Source organism: Centruroides sculpturatus, unplaced genomic scaffold, assembly GCF_000671375.1.
Source record: "Centruroides sculpturatus isolate CEXI.00-Female unplaced genomic scaffold, Cexi_2.0 scaffold620, whole genome shotgun sequence".
Lineage (NCBI taxonomy): Eukaryota > Metazoa > Arthropoda > Arachnida > Scorpiones > Buthidae > Centruroides > Centruroides sculpturatus.
Genome location: NW_019384848.1, coordinates 420,986 through 441,302, shown reverse-complemented (window position 1 = coordinate 441,302; position 20,317 = coordinate 420,986). Strand labels below are relative to the sequence as shown.

The window sequence follows — 20,317 nt, the reverse complement described above, 5'->3', positions numbered from 1 at the left end:
TTTTTTTTTTTTTTTTTTTTTGCAATAACTAACTTTTATTGTATAAGAAGTAATAAAGATAAAAGAAGCTTTAATTATGGACTGTACACATTAAAATAAAATAACAGTAATTTTATACATCATGTCATAATTTGAATCTTGGTAATGATCTTGTTACATATGATTGCCAATGACTATCTGGGTCATGAGGACCATCTCATTATGATCTTGAGATAGCATATAGAAGTACAGTTCTACAGATGATGATGATGATATTTTTTTTTTTTTCTTTTTCAAACTAAGTCTATAAATTGTTTATAGTATTAGGCAGAATTATATATGAATATTGATTTTTCTTTTTTTTTCTATTTGTATTTGAAATAATTTCTTTATCAAAACTAGAAACAATGTTATACCTTGTTAATTAATACTTATTGTCCTTTTTTGATTATTATTTATTGTTATTAGTTTACTATGACTACAGTATATTAATAGGACTTGATCGCATTGATGATATAACTTCTGATTGCAAAAATGAGATATATTATTAATCTCCTGATTCAAAAACATTCAAAAAATGGAGAAGTTAATTAAACTGTTAAATTAGCAATATATGTTTAAGATTAGAATTAAAACAAGATAAAATAAAAAATAAAATGTGATAAGAGTAAATATACACATTAAAATGACAGGTGTGAAAATAAACATCTAAGTTTGAATTTAACAATTTAATAATGTTCATGGCTAGGCCTTTCTGAATTGGATCAAATGTTATATTCTATAGCATGAGGGAAAGATTTTTTGCAAAGAAACTAGTCAGCAATGGCAGATTCAGAAGTAATCAAAGGAAAGCTAACTCAAAAATGAAAAATATTTGAATAATTAATAAATAGTTTTTATTAACATATTCATGATGATTGCATTGTGGACAGTCTGATAAACTATAGTTGACATCATAAACGTTTTGAAGTTCAAACAAATAAATTTTAAGTTTTTTTTGTGTCAGTGGGGATGGCTTAATTTCCTTACTTCCATCACTGATAATCAGTCTGTTATTTGGGATAATTCTCAGGTTGTTTGTAGGTCATTGAATTTGAGCCATATCCACAGGTTGAGGGAATTGTTTTCTTTTCTCTTATTTATAATATTTAAAGTAGGGTCAGTTGCTGTGGAGATCACTAACTCTTCAGCAATTCTATCTTGTGTCAAGTATCATGATAATTGATTAAATCACTCCCTATCAAACTGCCACTGAAAAAATTAAGTGACACCAATTTCATCATTAGCACACGCTGCTNAAAAAAAAAACAGGTAAGTGTAAGCAACAATATACCTCATTATTAATTTTATGTGAGGTATTTTTTGTTTAATTTTAATTTAATGACCATTTGTCCAACAAGTGTTGAATCAGAAAGAATATTCTCGGGATCTAAATTATTTTGTACAAAAATTAGATCAAAATCAGGAGATAAGACTATAAATAATTTAAGTTTCTTGAGAAGTTAATTTTAAAAAATGATAATCAATAAAATGGTATTAGGTACTTTATAGTATTTCTGTTGTATTTTTATTTTTCTGTATTATTTTATTTCTGTTTATTTCTATATTTATTATTATAGTTTGTTTAGAATAACACTTTAATTTTTATATTTTTTATATTTGATATCTTTGAAATAAAAAATGTGAAATGGAAATCATAGACTTATATTTTTTATCACCTTAATTTTATTTTTCAAGAAAAAAATTTACCAGTAAACCGGTATTTTAATTTTAATTTACCGAATTACTGGTAAATGAAAAAGTCGGTAAATTTACAATCCCTAATGGTGTGCATAATAAATTTGAAATTGCAATCCTTATTGGACTTCAAATCTATCTAACATCTTGAGTTTAATTCCAAACTAAAGGTTTTACTCAATGCCTTTTTTTTAAGAGAACTTTGCTTCATTTGGCATAATTTGCATAAATTTAGATACAATGTTACAACTTGATATGTAATATTTTTGTATTTGCAATTGCTTAAGCATCTGTGTTCTTTCTCAAACAAGTCATTCTAATATAGGTTTTGGAAAACACAGGGATCATCAGAAACATATAACAGTTTTTAAAATAAAATAACATTTTATAGGAATATGTAAACATTTATTTCTTAGCAAAGATACATACCTCTTTTATAGAAGAATTAGAACAAAACACTACTAGAAAATCATATAAGTGTCCACCCTTACAATTAATTTGCTCATTTAGTCTTGCTGGAAATGACAACACAACTCATTGCAACATGTGTTTCAAAATTTCCTGAATTTGCTTGTAAATTTTGTAAGAATGGTAATCAGATCTTTGTGCAAAATTCTGCAAATGCTACTCTCTGACAAACTGAGAGTAAGCACTAGTTTCAGAGAAGATTTGCACAGACTGCAGAAAATGGCATCTCTTACATGATTCACATTTTCTGGTGTGCAAATCAAATAATGACATCCTGGAAGTTTGGTGTCCTTCACACTTCTTTCTTGATGCCATTTTGACACCTGTACCATGTAAATTGGTATTATGACTCAGTGCATCACACCTAACAAACTGTAGTCAGACACTGTGTTTAGTTGCTGTGATTGACACTTTCTTTATAAGCATCTCTACTGCCACAATGCTGTGTTGCACAGAACAGTGTTCCATCTTGACTGAACATTTTACATTCTTTAATATTTGGAGAATGTAATGTTTAGAACTATACATATAATATTTAATGAAAAAAAATGTGCGTATAAGTGGGCTCATGCAGTTCAAGCTTGTTTTGTTCAAGGATCAACTGTGTTTTATAATGACATGCTTTACTCATTATGATGGTAATAGCCCAATATAGCAACCCTTAGTACATTACACACTCAAATAAAAAGACACATTACAAGTAACCAATGAGAACTCACATATACTGTAAATGCCAAACTTGCAACAAAGAACAGCTGATGACATTCAAACAATGCACAAGCCTCAGGCAACCATTTTTCTGATTCACTAGACCCAACTATTTCTGATATTCACCACAGGTTATTGATGTATGTAGACATATACCAGAGAATGTTCAAACACTATCTACTTATATAAGCCATTGATGCCACTGTTTGTATATCTGTAATCTGTCATGGAATGCCTAGAACACACACTACGGGGCATCCGTAGCAATGATTTTCAGCTATTACTGTATTTTGACAAGTATAAGTCGCACTTTTTTTTCTACTTTTTGGGGCTCAAAATCATGGTGCGTCTTATACTCGACAGGTAACCATTTTTACAATGAAATTATCTATAGTAGTGGTCCACTCTAGGGACCAGCCTGTGCAGTGGTCCATTAAGCAGATGGTCCCTCAACCGAATGGCTAGAGTACCTAGATTATCAGAGTAGTGACATGCGAGTCATCGCCGCCATGTTCTGTCGACTGTCATCACATGACCTCTGAGTTTACATTAAGAAATGACGATTATTTCAGTTTAATAAAGGCATCAATTCATCCATCTGTCATATTCTTGAATAAAAAACCGAATAAAATGCATCTTTAGACAATCCCATTAAAAAAGTTTTTTCTAAAATTTTTGTCTCAAAATATGGATGTCTTATACTTGACAGCGACTTATACTTATCAAAATACGGTATTTAAATTAGTATAATTTATTTATAGCGGTATATATAATTATTTATACCGTGGAATGACATCGCCGCTGCTAGAACACCCACTAGAGGGCGTCCCGGGCTACTAGTAATACCAGAAATCTTTGGGAAGATCTTTTGCTGACAGATTAGTTGTATGTCAATATTTACCATTGAATGTTGCCATTCACACACTGATCTTTTACTATAATGTGTATATACATATTTATATTTAATGTAAATTTATTGTTTAATCTTTGTATCATGATATAAGTATGCAATTATAATTAATTAATTTGTGTTTGTAGGATTTGGTCACAGAAAAGAAAACCAGAGAAAGTATTTTGAGTGATATTTCAATGGCTCTCTTTTATAAGCGACAGCTCCATAACAAAATGATAAAATTGGAAAGTGAAGTAAATGCTTTAGAAAAAACTATATTTACACAGCAGAAACCAAATGGTATTTTTCACAAGTCATCAATTCTTTGTAAAGATATATTTGGTGCCAAAGAAAAGTCCTATGCTGATATTGCATTCAATGGACCAAGTATTCGTGAGAGCATTACAGTTCCTAACTTCGAAGAGAGAATTAAAAACATTATAGCAAATGCTCTAAAAGAGGATTCCTCTCCACCAAAGTTAGAGAAGCATTTAAATGGGGAAACGCAAATACCATTCTCTCCTTTACATACACCATATTGTATTAAAAAATCACCACAAGATATAGTGCCAACATCTCTAGGTTGTAGCCCTCCAGCACCAATTTTGAGTCCTAAGGGTATACTTCCTGAGCCATCATCTGTTTCTGAACAACAAAAACAATCTCAAGTGTACTTTAATCATATTTCATCATCTGATGCAACATCACAAATTAAAATAGAAGAACCAAAATTCAATAATTTCTCTTCATTCATAAGATCAAACAAATTATGGGATATGGAAAAAAATGGAATTAACCAGAATCTCAGTTATAATTCCATATCCCATAATATGAATTCTCATATTAATGGATCTTCAAATATCTTAGTGTGCAATAATGACAATATTACTCTAAGAGAAGATATGAAATCTATGGAAAATGCATCAAAAACAGATGTTATTCCAGATCCTCTTCCAATTGCTTATTCTCCTATTAGTCCTAGCAGAACTCCAATATCATCAGAAAATCTAGAAGATACAATGTATTCTGCTGTCTCTCCTCCACCACCTTCACTTGGTAAAATTGACTTATTTTCTCCGTCAGATCGCTATCAGTCATGTATTGATAGTGGTTTGGGTACAACTGATAATAGTACTCACACACAGTATCATTCAAGTAATATCTGCAATAATAGCAGCAGTGAAGACCATATGAAGTTTATGGATATACCAAATTCAGTCAAAAAATCTGCAACAAAGATTTTCTCAAATGATAGAGATCCATCTCCTCCCATTTTATGCAAAGCAGATGGTGGTGGTGATACTTCTAGGGAACAAGAGAAAGAAAGAAAGAATTCTAAAAGCAGGCCACAAAGATCATCATCTGGCAGCTGTTCATCTACTTCACCAATGAGTGGTCATGATAGAACAGATAGCCCAAAACTTGGAAATGGTCTAATTCTTCACCTCGGCAATCTTCTTGCATCCGCAGCAAGAAATGGAAGCTTGAAACGTGAAGATGGAAAAATTAAAAAATTGAAAAGAAAGCATTCATCATCTCATAGTAGAGATGATTATTCACGCTCAAAAAAATCAATTGGACTCTTTGAAGTGGGAAATGGTAGTAGTACAGACAGTTCTCCATCCTTTAAAAAATCATCTGAATCAAATCATATTTTATATTCATATCAGAAGATTTCACCAAATATAGATGGTGTTGTGAAAGAAAATGGCCTCAAAGTAAAAGTAAGAAATCGCAGCAGTTTGAGAAAATCAGAAGGTGTGTATTTTTTTTTTTTTTTTTCCTTCTTCTTCTTCTTCTTTATCTTCTTTATTATATATCTTATATATTTAAAAATCCAGCTGGTTAATATTTTAACTTTTAAATAAATGAACAAATGACTGTTAATTTTAGAAGGCCAACTTTAATAATTATAAGAAATGTTTTTAGTCAAAATTTAACCATTCTCCGAGAATGGTTAAATTTTGACTGAAAACATTTCTTATAATTAATAAAGTTGGCTTCCTAAACTTATCAGTCATTTATTTATTTATTTACAAAGATGGTGCCAAATTTTTAAACTTTTATAATTAACTCAAAACACACCTGAAACCAGTTAGTAGTATATCCAGTGGTGTACTATGGGTGTCAGCCGCCCGGGGCGGAGGAAAATTTTGCTCCCCTTATTTAGGTATTTCAGTTTAAAAGACCAAAATTCAGTTTTGTCACAGAACAAGCAATGAAAAATTCGGTGGTAGTGCAGCGACTTGTTTAAAATAGTTCTATTGGATATTAGTGGTGTATATGAACGCGAATGAATTGTACAAGTAAAAAAAAAAGGTCAACATGTCTCGCAGTATTTCCTTGGATGAGAAAATTACTAGTTCACCTGGATGGCAAGCCGATTCCCGGACCGTCCGGATGATAGCACTATCATAGGCGCGATGCAAGTATAGACTAGGATGTTTCAAATTTTTACAAGATATTATTATTATTTATTGTGAAATTTTGCAGCCCCCTAAAAAAGTACCGCCTGGGGCGGGCCGCCCCCACTACGCTACGCCACTGAGTATATCCACTTTTTTTTTTTTTTTTTTTTTGCAATAACTAACTTTTATTGTATAAGAAGTAATAAAGATAAAAGAAGCTTTAATTATGGACTGTACACATTAAAATAAAATAACAGTAATTTTATACATCATGTCATAATTTGAATCTTGGTAATGATCTTGTTACATATGATTGCCAATGACTATCTGGGTCATGAGGACCATCTCATTATGATCTTGAGATAGCATATAGAAGTACAGTTCTACAGATGATGATGATGATATTTTTTTTTTTTTCTTTTTCAAACTAAGTCTATAAATTGTTTATAGTATTAGGCAGAATTATATATGAATATTGATTTTTCTTTTTTTTTCTATTTGTATTTGAAATAATTTCTTTATCAAAACTAGAAACAATGTTATACCTTGTTAATTAATACTTATTGTCCTTTTTTGATTATTATTTATTGTTATTAGTTTACTATGACTACAGTATATTAATAGGACTTGATCGCATTGATGATATAACTTCTGATTGCAAAAATGAGATATATTATTAATCTCCTGATTCAAAAACATTCAAAAAATGGAGAAGTTAATTAAACTGTTAAATTAGCAATATATGTTTAAGATTAGAATTAAAACAAGATAAAATAAAAAATAAAATGTGATAAGAGTAAATATACACATTAAAATGACAGGTGTGAAAATAAACATCTAAGTTTGAATTTAACAATTTAATAATGTTCATGGCTAGGCCTTTCTGAATTGGATCAAATGTTATATTCTATAGCATGAGGGAAAGATTTTTTGCAAAGAAACTAGTCAGCAATGGCAGATTCAGAAGTAATCAAAGGAAAGCTAACTCAAAAATGAAAAATATTTGAATAATTAATAAATAGTTTTTATTAACATATTCATGATGATTGCATTGTGGACAGTCTGATAAACTATAGTTGACATCATAAACGTTTTGAAGTTCAAACAAATAAATTTTAAGTTTTTTTTGTGTCAGTGGGGATGGCTTAATTTCCTTACTTCCATCACTGATTGATTATCAGTGATGGAAGTAAGGAAATTCAGTCTGTTATTTGGGATAATTCTCAGGTTGTTTGTAGGTCATTGAATTTGAGCCATATCCACAGGTTGAGGGAATTGTTTTCTTTTCTCTTATTTATAATATTTAAAGTAGGGTCAGTTGCTGTGGAGATCACTAACTCTTCAGCAATTCTATCTTGTGTCAAGTATCATGATAATTGATTAAATCACTCCCTATCAAACTGCCACTGAAAAAATTAAGTGACACCAATTTCATCATTAGCACACGCTGCTGACAACAGAAGGTTTCCTAATAATAATAGTCGAAATCTTTCACCTTCTAGGCAAGTGGCCATTAGCTAAAAACTGTCTTTGTTTTAATTTTTAACACACTATATACATTTGGAGAGAGAGTCTAAAAAATCATAAAACAACATACTCAAAAACAAAGTTTGATTTTAAACTTTCTGAGGAATTTTAAAAATAGAATTGTCACATGTTTTATCAGAATAATAGATGTCTGGTTATACATTATTGTTATTTTATAGTTTATTGCTTTTTAAAAACAGTTTTTCAAATGAGAAATGTTAGTGCTTATAGCCTGCCACACTGGTATGTACTGTACACTGTCAATAAATTTTAATTAATACGCATGTCTATATTTAACATTGAGTATTAAGCATGGGATATTTTTTTATTGTCAAATTAAAGTTATAGCAAAATAACAGTTCTGGGATGTTAAAATACTAGAATGCATTGTTCTTGAGAAATAATGATCATTTTTAACAATGGTCTGGGAAATTTCTTGCCAAATTTAAATTAATAATGATTTTTGGTAGGATAATCCCTAGATTCTAAAATAAATCTTGACTGGAAAGCAAAAATTATTAAAAATTTGAGAAATACATTATTTTAAAAGATAAATGAGATTGGAACAAAATGATCAAATTTCAATATATATAAATTTTAGTTTTTTTTATTCTGATTTTATAACAAGTTTAGTTTTTCAGCTTTCTTTTTTAAATTTATTTTAATTTTAAAGTAGATTTACTCCTAAGTAAAAGTAGTAAAACATGTGGCCAGTGGTATTTATATTTAATAATGTATGTTTACCATATTTTTTATTATTTTTTACTTAAATGTATTATTGTGATTTTTGGCAAGAATGCCAGAGGATTCTTTTTGCTCCATATTTGCATTTTATTGCAGTGGTAGAGCAGTAAAAGAAAGGTTGTCTTCATATTTGTTAATTTTTTCTGGTGTGAAATGATGCAAAACAGAACAGAAGCAAAGTATTTTATCTTTGTGAAAATGTAGTACTTTTTATATTTATTAAATTTACTCAGTTTCTTTAAATGTAGTTTTGAACTTCAGCATGTATATCCAAAAAAGTTTGTCACTTTTGTTCAAGCATCTAACAAGTTCAAACACAAATTAAATGTGTTGAATTTTAAATAATTCTTTTGAAATTATTATTTTAGTAATAAATTAATTATATTAGCAACTTCATTTAATAATTGCAATTAAATGTTAATTATTAAATTTAAGCAATTTGTTTGTAATTAATTAATATACACTGCTGGCTAAGAAAAATGCAACACCTGCAATATCTAGAGGCCTACATGGTGTTGCATTTTACTTGGCCATCAGTATAATTAATTGTTTTAATGTTTATACTTTTTAATTACATCAAAATAATTTTTTTTCAGAAAAAGCAATTTTAACATCAAAAGATGATGAACGACATCTTATTCATTCACATGGAAAGCATTGGCAAGCTAGAATAAGTAGTGGATTTGATAAGTTAGTTGCTTTAGCCTCAACTCAAATAGATATTCCACGAAAAGAGAAATCTCATAAAAGTTCTGATGGAAACTATACAAGCAGTAAAAAGAACAAATCAGCAAGAAAGGAAAAATCAAGAGAAAATCATAAGGATCAGTGTACATTTAACATTGGATATTTTAAATCAAAACACAAAGAATTTTTTCTAAATGGATCAAAACATTCAGTTCGTGAATACAGTTCAGTTCGAGAAGGACCAACATCAGTAAAACTAAAGGTAACTAATTTTTCAAGTCATAATTCTTCACCAAAAGTTCATGACAGATGTGGTATTGTGAATTCAATCAAATCAAGCAACAAACTAAATTCATTGATTCAGCCTCGTCGTGGTCCACGAACACCACCAGATACACCACCTCGTACGCCATCAGTGTCTCCAGACAGACCACCGACTCCTCATATGCCTCTATCTCCCTACCATGGTCATAGTCCCATAAGTAGTGTTGATAGTCCATGCAGTAGACAAAGTTTGAGCAGGTCACCAAGTCCAAGAAGTCTGAGTCATAGCAGCCAACATACAAGTCAAGGAAGTTATTCTATCAGTAGTCATGACAGAAATGGAAGGTCTGTTTCACGTTCTCGTTCTCGGTCAAGGTCTGCAAGCCCTTTTAGCAGCAGACCATCAAGCACAGATTCACGCAGTGATAGAACTTCTACAAGTAGTTTTGGTAGATTCAATGCAAGGTCAAAATATGATAATTCTAAATCTAAATATTATTCTAATGACAGAGAGCACACAGTGGAAAGAAAAACAAATAGTAGTTCTTGTTACAACAGAAATAAACATCATGATAAAACACAAACAGATAGAAAAGAATGGGAATGTAGCCGAAATGGGACAGTTCTTACATTTGCTTTGAATGTTCCGGAAAACAGAACTCCTCCTGGACCACCAGACAGAGAATATGAAGGAACAAATCGTTCTGGGAAGTATTCTCAGTTGTCTTCAGAATCTTGTAATGAAGAGAAAAAAGTTCAGCAGTGGAACTATCAAAATGGAATGCCTGGAATTTCCCAAGCTGATATGCGATCATCAAATAATATGTCAAATGGAAAACTACATTCAGATCCAGTAAGGGTTATAGGAATGAATTGTGCATCTTACGGAGTTGTGGGATCTCAAAAAGCACCCACTGCCAATCAGTTACAAATGTCTGGTCCTCCCAGTTCACTGCCATCAGATAATTCTGCAAATTATTGTGGGAGAACACCACAATCCTCCAATTTACAACAGTTAGCATTAATATCACCAACTTCAATGTCATCTTCTAGTGCAGCACCTATGGTTCCAATGTTGACAAACTTTTCCATTCCACCACCAAACTTTTCTGTGCCACCACCATCTTCAACAAGTTTAAACGGCCACCCATCGATACCTCTTCTCACTTCTCATATTAATTCTCGATTAATAAATCTCTCAGTTCCACCACCTAATTTAATTTCACCAGAAGTTCAAAGATCAATATCCAATAATGCTCCAGTTTCTTCTGTGGGAAGGTTTGATTATGGTCTCTCTCAGCCTCATCAGTCACATTCACCATTGATGCAAACTGGATATACAGCAAATCCAAATGGAACTATGTGTAGACCATCTTTACATTTACAACAGAAACGTTTATCAATTATTAATGATTCAAATTCTTTGCTTTCTCATTCTTCTGGGGTTAAAAATGGTATAGTGCCTAATCATATGCCATCATTAAATGGTGTGACATATCCGCATCCTTTTTCAACTCTGCTTCAAGATCATCAAGCTCGAAATCCTCATATACTGTCCAATGGCCACGATCATGTTGGACATCAGACAGAATATGTAACATCTCATTCGCTGCCCACACATCAGTATAGAATGAAGTGTAATTCAGGTAATTAGAACTTTATTATTAAAATTAAATCTAATATTTTAGAAACTATAAAATATTGACATAGGTTTTTCTATAAGAAATTTCTTGTAATGAAGAAACAATAATCTACTTTTTGAGAACTATTTTAGAGAGTTAATAATTTAAATAAGAAGTTTGAGCACTTCAGATAATAAACAAAATCAAATTATAGAATATGAATATAGAATGTTAATAAAAAAAAACAAATGCCCAATTACTGTATTTCAATTCTAAGATGCACTATGATTTTGAAGTTGAATTTTAAGATTTTTTTTTTTTTTTTTTTGAAGAAAAGTTTTAGAAAAGCAATATTAATACCATGAAGTAGGTAATGTTTGGCAGTTCTCTTTCCTTGATTTTCTATATATGCAATAACTTTACTTTTAATGCTACATTATAATGTAGTCTTGAAGACATTCTATATTTTAATGAGCTTAAATTAAACATTCATTACCAAAAATGAAATGATATGATTATTGATTCTTGTTTTGGACTATAAATATAAAATGCACTTTTATTTCAGACAATTAAAAATGGGTAAAAAGAATGTATCTTTGAATCAAGAAAATATGGTAACTGAAAATAAGAATTTTAATAGAAAAACTTATTAATAATGTGAATATTATACTTATAAAGACATTTATGATAACATAATATCTTATGTATTTGCTACTCTCATTTTGTATTGGTTCCTTTTATATTAGCGAATAATCAACACATATTTTATTTTATTACATTTAGAACAATTGGTTAATAGGTGAATAGATGTTTTGTAGCACTTCAGTGTTGATTGAAATATGCCAAAATGGGTACAGATTTTTTCCATAGGAAGTAATGAAAAAACTTTTCCTTATTTACAAGATTCTGATATAAGAAAAGGTTTCGAAAAATTAGGAATGCTTATAAATCAGGGTCTCACCTGTAAGAGTTCTGTCTACATAAATTAAACTGGAAAAGACTGTATTAGAACAAAAGACACTGAAACTTTACTTTTATGATACTTAAGAATTTTTTTCTTATGTATTGTAAAAGTAAATATATATTTTTAAAAATATGAGTACTATACTGAAAAATACTGTATTATAAAAGATTATCATGGATCATATCATAAAGAAGAAAATATATAGGTTTATATTTTAGATGAAAAATGATTACAACTAAATTCATATATTTTTTGTATCATATAAATGCAACCTACAGGTTAACCTCCTGTTATTTTTCATTTAATATTTTAATTTCTTTTTAATTGTGAGGTGGGATGCATTTATGGGTAAGTGCATTGGTTAAAATGTTTAATATATGTCTGTTCATGTGAGATGGATCTAAATTTTTGTAAAAAAGGTCAAAATCTTACAAAAGTTAAATAAAGGCTTTCCGATGTTGTGAATCTCTAGGTGTGATAAGAATCTAACTTGCCAATTTTAATTTCTTGTTTTTAAATTTTTTCCAACAGTAATTCTTTTTCCATGTTATCAAAATTTTTCTCCACGTGTACAGAAATCTGTTATCTGAATGAAGTTGAAATATATCAATAACTTATACTTCAATGACTTATACTCTATTTTCATATTGCTGAGTTGTATATAATAATAATATAATATATAATAAAATGTAATAAACTTTTCCAAAATCAAACTACACTTTCATTTCAGAAAGTGATAGTTTGCTTTTGAAAAGTTTATTATTTGAAAAATGTTTTAAAAATATGAAACTTAAGCATTAAATAAACACTAAAAGCATGGAAAAGTAACATAAAGCTATTAAGTAGAACTTGAGAAGCAATATTACAAAATGAATTATGAAAGATGTAATTGATGATAAAGTAATGCTTCTTTAAAATGGAATACAAAGGCCAGAATTTTCCATGTTGGCAGAGTTATGATTTTAATAATTAACTCTTCTAGAGAGTTTGGAGTAACATTAGTTGTTGTTGTATTATCAAGATTAGACTATGAAAGTAATCGTAGGAAAGAAAAAAAAATGACAGATTCTAAGTCTCATCACCAAGAAGTTGAATCATGATCTAAACTAGCATGTTTCAGAATTAATTATAATTTAGCTGCCTTTATGCTGAAAAATTTCATTTCACTCACAAGGAGATGACCAGACATTGTCCTCTCTAATTTGAGCAAAACTTGGCAAGCACGTAGCCCTAAACCCAAATAGATTCTTGTCTGAATAATACCTACTTCTCAAGCATTTCCAAAAAAAATGGGCCTCTGAAAATTGAATGTGTAGCTTATAAATACAGTAGAGCATCAATTATCCGACTCAATTGGGGACTGGGGATGGTCAGATAACTGAAAAAACGGATAACCGAAAAGTGTGAAAAAATACATTATTAACATAGTATATTAGTATATCCCATGTAATTAGTATATTAGTATATTGCTATTAACCTACTTTGTGTTGAATTTTCATTGATGTTAAGCCTAACAAAAAAATTTTTTAATAATAATTGTCACTATTGTATTGTTAAAAATTAGAAAATTAAGCCTCATTTAAATAGTGGCCTCCCTTTCATGGTCGAGACAGTGTTACAGCTAAACCATGCAAAATTTAACAAAAATAATATTAAAGTAGCCAAGACATAGCCAAATATTGTAGCACCACATCACTAGCGGACATTTGAATTTGCCGACTAGAACGTGGTCGGTTAACCAATGTGACGGTTGATGGGGGGTCAGATAATCGATGCTCTACTGTAAGTCTTTGGAAGATTCACTTCTTATAATTAAGATAGCCAAGTAGATAAGGTGTTAGGCATGGGAACTGCACAATGTAGTTTGCACCTTTGCACTTTTTTTTTCATGCATAACAAAATCATTTTATTATTTTACTGTATCATTAGCATTATTATTATTACTACTGTTATTTTTCACATTTAAAGCTTGTAATAAACTAGATTAAAAACTGTAATGCCATTTCCTGTTTAGCAAAATGAAGTCTCTGTAGATTTAACTCTTGTATGAAGTTAAATAAAATTTTGATTTCTTCATATTTATTTTCAGATATTTTAGCTCTTCATTATATACTATATCAACACAAGCGAATAAACTTCAGGCATTACTGTAGATGGACAAAAAAGACAAGTCTGATATGAAGATTGGGGTAGCATAATCACAGCATTTTTTAATTGTTAATGTTATAGACAATTTCCTTGTGTGCTTGTGTTTGTTACACTTCAAATATAATAATATAACCCTATCTGAAAATTAATATGAAGTAATAATTAATGACATAAAAGAGTTAATTAAATCTACAGATAGTTTGTTTTTGCTAAATAGGAAATAACATCACATGTTTTAAAATCTCTTTTATAAGCTTTAAATGTGTGGAATAACAGTATTAATAATAATTCTAATGATACAGTAAAATAAAATAATTTTGTTACACATTTTTAAAAAAAATCTGAGTATGAAGACTCAAATTTATATCGCACAGCTCTTATACCTAGTGTCTTATCCACTTGGCTATATCAATTATGAGAATTGAACTTTCCAAAGACTTAAGCTAAATACTCAATTTTCAGAGGACCATTTTTTTAGAAATTCTTGAGAAGTGGGACCTATTATTTGGAGAAAAAACTATTTGTGTTTTGGGCTACATGCTTGCAAAGTTTCATTTGAATTGGAGAGGACATCTGGCTGTCTCTGTCAGTTTGTTAGAAAATTTGTTCTCAAAATGTCTTCTATTTTTACATTAGACAGATTTCTGGCTTATAATAGTATTTCATTAATCATTTCATTCCAAGATTTATTCTCTATTTAGGCAGCTTTATTTATATAGAGATTTACTATATAAAGAAAATTTGTAATACTTTATCCATATTTTCTATATTCTTGAAACTCTAGTACAATACTAATCACCAAAGTTCCTTACAATAAATCTGAGAGATCAACAGCATTGATGAGGTCACCATCATCATGAACAATTCCTGTTTAGGTTTTACAGCATGAAGATTTTTTGTATTTTTTTAAAACTTTGATAACATTTCTGCAACCAATCACAAAACAACTTATTTGGTAAGCATAGTATAAATGCATATTAGGTATAGGAAAGCACCATGAAAGCATTTAGTTCAACACAGAGTGCTGTAACAAAATGAATCATTTTTCTTGATCACATTACTGTCAACCCCATGGTTGACTTATTTACATGCAGTGCACTACCACCTTTGTCTCAATTTCCAATTTCTTTAATGCATCAGATTTGAAACAAATTCCAATTTGTAGAATACTACACAGGTTACCAAATTATTGAGTGTTAGATTAAATAACAAACTTCTACTGTTTATGTAATAATTAGAAAAATTAAAGAATATATTTTAAAATTTTTATAAATCATTCTTCAAAACATTTCATTTTAATTAGAAGTATTGCTAAATTAGAATAAAACTTTTTGTTTTTTTCCAGATCTTACAACCTACATTGCTTGATGAAATCAACAATAGTCTGAATTGCTTTTCAAAAAATAAAAAAATTTTTTAATTTTTATTTCTTGGTATGTTGAAAATTCCTACCTCATCCATAACATAACAAGATCTCAGAGAAGCCTTCCCGTTGATGATTTTTTTTACCAACTGGAACCAAAAATGAAAATGTTTAAAATTTGAACTTTCGTCCACATCAAGAGCTCTGCCAGTGGATTGTGAAGTCACTGCCATCATTGCAAAATTTTTCTTCATTTGGTCTGCGTATCCAAGCAAGTACAAAGCCAATAAAAAAATAACAACAAAATTCAAAAGGAAAGAAAAATAAAAAGTGCCTCTGCTCACATGGGCACCTCAGCAGTCCCTGTGTAGATATTTTAAAAAGTTAATCATCTTGTGCTTTTAACTCGTCTGATTTTCATAGTTCTGTTTTAAATTATTTAGAAAGATTTCTATGTTGGTACATACTATCAAGTTCCTTCGTCTTAGCATTCCAAGTAGATTCACTTATTAAAAATAAGAAAAAATGCCAGTACAATAATGTAATAATGAATATTTATGATTTTTCAGGAAAATAACAACATACATTTTGTTTTTTGTATAATTTCTACTATTTATATTCAGCCTCATCAAACAGGAATGCTCAAGAATATATTCAAACTCAGAATAGTTTCCTGTTACACATGCCGTTTTTTAAAACATACATCATTATTTAATTTATAACTCATGTCATTTACAACTTTTTTGTGCCATTTCTTTGTTCCTTTATTCATTATCTTAGTCATTTTTGCATCCAGCGATCTTCATTTAAATGTTATTTTGTATTTATGTATGTTTTGTGTTTATTTAAAACAAATGAAATTAAGTATACAGTTGCATTCCTTAAGTTTGAATTGTCAACAGAATCCCCGTGCAAGTAATCATTCAAGTGCAGCAGCTACTTTATATTCACGAGCACGATCGGATCTGTCCAAGTTACAATTTATTATTATTATATTATATTATATTATAATTATTTTATTATTATTATTATTATTATTATTTTAACTATTTAAAAAGTTGCCATTTAAAGTCAATAATTTATAACTTATGCATATGATGTATAGTCAGTAAGAAATGATAATTTATTAAGAGATAAATTGAATATGCCATGTAATGTACAGGCTGTTTGAAAAGTAGAACATCCAATTATGAAATTGAACACTAATTTGAATCTACAAACTTTTTTTATCACTATTATTTTTAAAATTATATTTCTGCAGGTGATATAACAGACTTCCTTGGCTTTCACTGCCATGTTCAGGGAACTGATTCTGTATAAAATCTGTTGATAAGTGTTAATAAAATAGCATATTTCACTGCCACTGTAATGCAGTTCATCCCAGGATCTATACTGCCAAAATTATTTATTCTTAGTATTGTTTGCACTGTATTAACTTTTGTTAGTCTGAAAAACAGTGATCAAGCTTCTTTATTACAAGATTCTCTCAATAAAGATATATGGAGTCAACAATATAGGCACTTCATAAAAAATTAAATCTGCCATAGATTATGGTTCAGTTATTACATCTTAGTTGTGACTGAAATTTTTGTAAAACAAGTTAATTGAATTATTAATTCAATTTAGTTTGGATTATAGAACAGTACGAAAAATTGGGACAATCCTGTTCAACTATTATCAAGTCTTCTCTTTGTTAATGTGTTAAACTAGTCTAGTTATATATTTGCATACTGAAGAACCGAAAGCTCAATGATTTAACTTGAATGAAAAAAAATCTTTCTATTAAAAAAAATATAAAAGATCCTGGGGAGTTAGAACTGATGAATGCAACAATAGCCTTCCAATTTTAGCTGTGCATCACTAGTGTAATTTTTTAAAATATACTGTTTTTTCATAATCAATGTGATTAATTTTAATGAAAATTTGTATATTTTGATGGTTGATTTTATTGCATATATAGAAAAAAATTAATTGTATTGTTTTACAACAAATTGAATATCCTTGGTTTTTCATGATTGGTATTTTGATATTGAAATAATCCAGATGGTTTTTACTACACTGAGATTAGCATTAAGTAGTATAATATTTGAAGTAGGACTGGTGAAATGTTATTGGCACAAGACAACACAATGGGAGCATTAAATCTCAGAGTTTGATTTTTGAGTGGTCAAAAAAAAATCCTTTTATAAAAGTTATGATTTATAACAGATGTGATAATTTTAAATTCAATTTGCAATTGATACTATCAAAAAAAGAGCATGTTTTGATTGGATGCAATAATTTGTTTAAAATTACTTTTTCATATGATACTATGCAGTTATTTGATTAATTATTTATAGTTTTAAGAAGATTTTAAATAAACTTTTTTAATTGTACAAATTATGGCAATATACATTTTTGAAGAGATCTCAAAATGTACTTATATAAAAAATTAATTTTAGACAAATTTTAGAATAATTCCATTTGTTCACTCCCACGCTTGTGCATGTATTCAACCTGTAATTTGCTTGTATTGTGATTCAATTAATGAACTTTTAGCACTTTAAATAAACTAAACAAATGTGTGATAATGATATAAGAGTTTTTTAGTAATGTTTGGTTTGTTGGCTTTAATTCGTTAATTTAACAAGCAGTGCTATGAGGACTCAAAGTTAATGTTGACACCTTTTAAAGAACATTAAATTCAAAAACTTACACATCCACTTGGTAAACAATCTCATCAACAGATTAGAATTGTTAGCAATAGATTACGTTTTATGAGGGTCCAAAATAAAAGATTCATAACATCTTGTAAAAAATATATATATACAAATAAAACAAACGTGCTCTTAAATCCTAGAAGAAAGAAAACAAAATACAAAAAAAATAAATCAGAATGAATTCTTGGCAATCGAATAATTATTATTTTGGACAAACTATTTATACATCATGATGTTTTATAAATTTTGTTTTTCCAGAATGTTTATTTTGAGAATAAAAACAAAAAAAGAAAAATATACAAACTGCCATCTTTGCTGTTATAAATCATACTATATGTATTTATATACTGATAATAAATAACCATATGGAATTATATTCAAATAATTGAAAATGATAATTAATTAAATAATGATAGTAACCACGAGGTGCATGTGATTATATTTTATGGTAAAAAAAATATACAAATGTATGTAAATAAAAAATTTACATAAGTTTGCACAATTGTAAAAAAGAAAACATAATAATTATTTGTAATATTTTCCATATGGATATTTAAGTAGCTGTTGTCTGCAATATTCTTATGATGCAAGATTTTTCTAATCAAACTTGTCCTGCACTGTAAAAACTGTAGAGAAAAATTTCATTCGAGTAATGAGTTCTAGTAAAATACCATCTGCGACAGTGTCGAGAGATGTAATTGTATATTCATTAAAGATCAAACAAGTGTAAAAATAAAAATTTTTTTTGAGTTCATGGAAACCAAGGAAAGTTGAGAAAGGTGTGAAGATTAGGGTGGTAATTCACCACAAAAAAAAAAATAATAATAAATAAAAATTGAAGTTTCCAAAATGAAATTGATTGGGAAACTCATACAGTTGTTGTTATAAAAAAGCATGTTTGAGGTATTTTTTATTCCTCAGGATGTGTGTAAATTTATTGTATTGATTGTTAATGGGTGAGATAAAGAATGGGTGCTCTGAGCAAAAAAGATCCCTTAAGCAGATAGTTGACAAATTTAAAAATGTGTTATCATGTAAAGTGTAAGTTACCGGATTATTGTATAAAGGTAATTTTTGTTGTAAGTGTTTATTCTTGTGGTTTACTTAGTTTATTGGACGTGTCGTGCACGGTGTTCGCGAATCTAGTAAATGGTTGTTGTTTGTTGCTTTTAGTCAAGATTCCAAGAGATTAATGGTGTTAGTGTATTTTTAACTTTTTGGGAATTTTGCTAAGCCATACTAAACAGCAACAAAAAAATTGAGATACTTTATTAAAGATAGAGAAGAATGTAAAGTGAAGAATCTTAAAAACAGCCCAACCAAGGAATTTTTGAGTTTTTGTTCGGTTGTTTTCATAACAATAGGCCTTAGGGCTTAAAATTTTTAAATGCAATAGTCTCATATGAATCAATTATTAATAATTTTTTGACATTGTGCAATTCGTGCCATAAAACAGATTAGAGTGGGCATTGATTATTGGACTTAAGATGTCAGCTGTCTGATTAGGGATCTGATTCATTCAAAAACAAAAACTATAGGAAAAATACCTTGTAGAAAATTGTAATTAGTGTAACATGATGATGATAAAGATGATGATTAGTTGATTAGCTGCAGAGTGTTGAGGTGATACATCATCTGTATGTAAATTCTGCTCAGCACCATAATGATGTGCATTTATTTCTTTGCAAATATTTCTAGGATGTATACATCCCATGTGTTCAAATTTTTTTTGCTCCAGTATTTGTAACCTACACTCTCAGTGTAGGTATTTTCACCTTACTGTGCATTGTACATTCAAACATTGTAATAAATATTTTTAACATGATAGTTTTATCATCCTTTTTTTATATTTGTACATTATTTATCTGTAATTCTCTCATTAAATATATGCTTGTTACACTGATATGCTGTTGTCTATTTGCTATCGAGAACGTTTGCCGCGGACAGTTCTCAGTAGTGATGCGTGGTTATTAAATTTAAAATTATTACAATTAAAATTTTATAAATGGATAAAAAGTTTCTCTGCTATTAAAAATTGAAATATTTTTAAAATCCAAAGAACATCTTTTAAGCTGAACACAAAACAGTTGTTTATTATAACCACATA

At 29.1% G+C, this 20,317-nt stretch overlaps 1 protein-coding gene across 1 annotated transcript in view; it reads left to right on the top strand.

Moving 5' to 3' along the window:
- Window positions 1–20,037, top strand: part of LOC111630420 — a 40,211-nt gene extending 20,174 nt beyond the window's left edge. Inside the window, exons 11-13 of the mRNA XM_023374507.1 lie at window positions 3,931–5,542; window positions 9,060–11,060; window positions 15,494–20,037. Coding sequence (XP_023230275.1) covers window positions 3,931–5,542; window positions 9,060–11,060; window positions 15,494–15,516 — 3,636 coding nt within the window. The 3' untranslated portion in view covers window positions 15,517–20,037. The remainder of the gene's footprint in view (window positions 1–3,930; window positions 5,543–9,059; window positions 11,061–15,493) is intronic.
- Window positions 20,038–20,317: the final 280 nt, after the last annotated feature.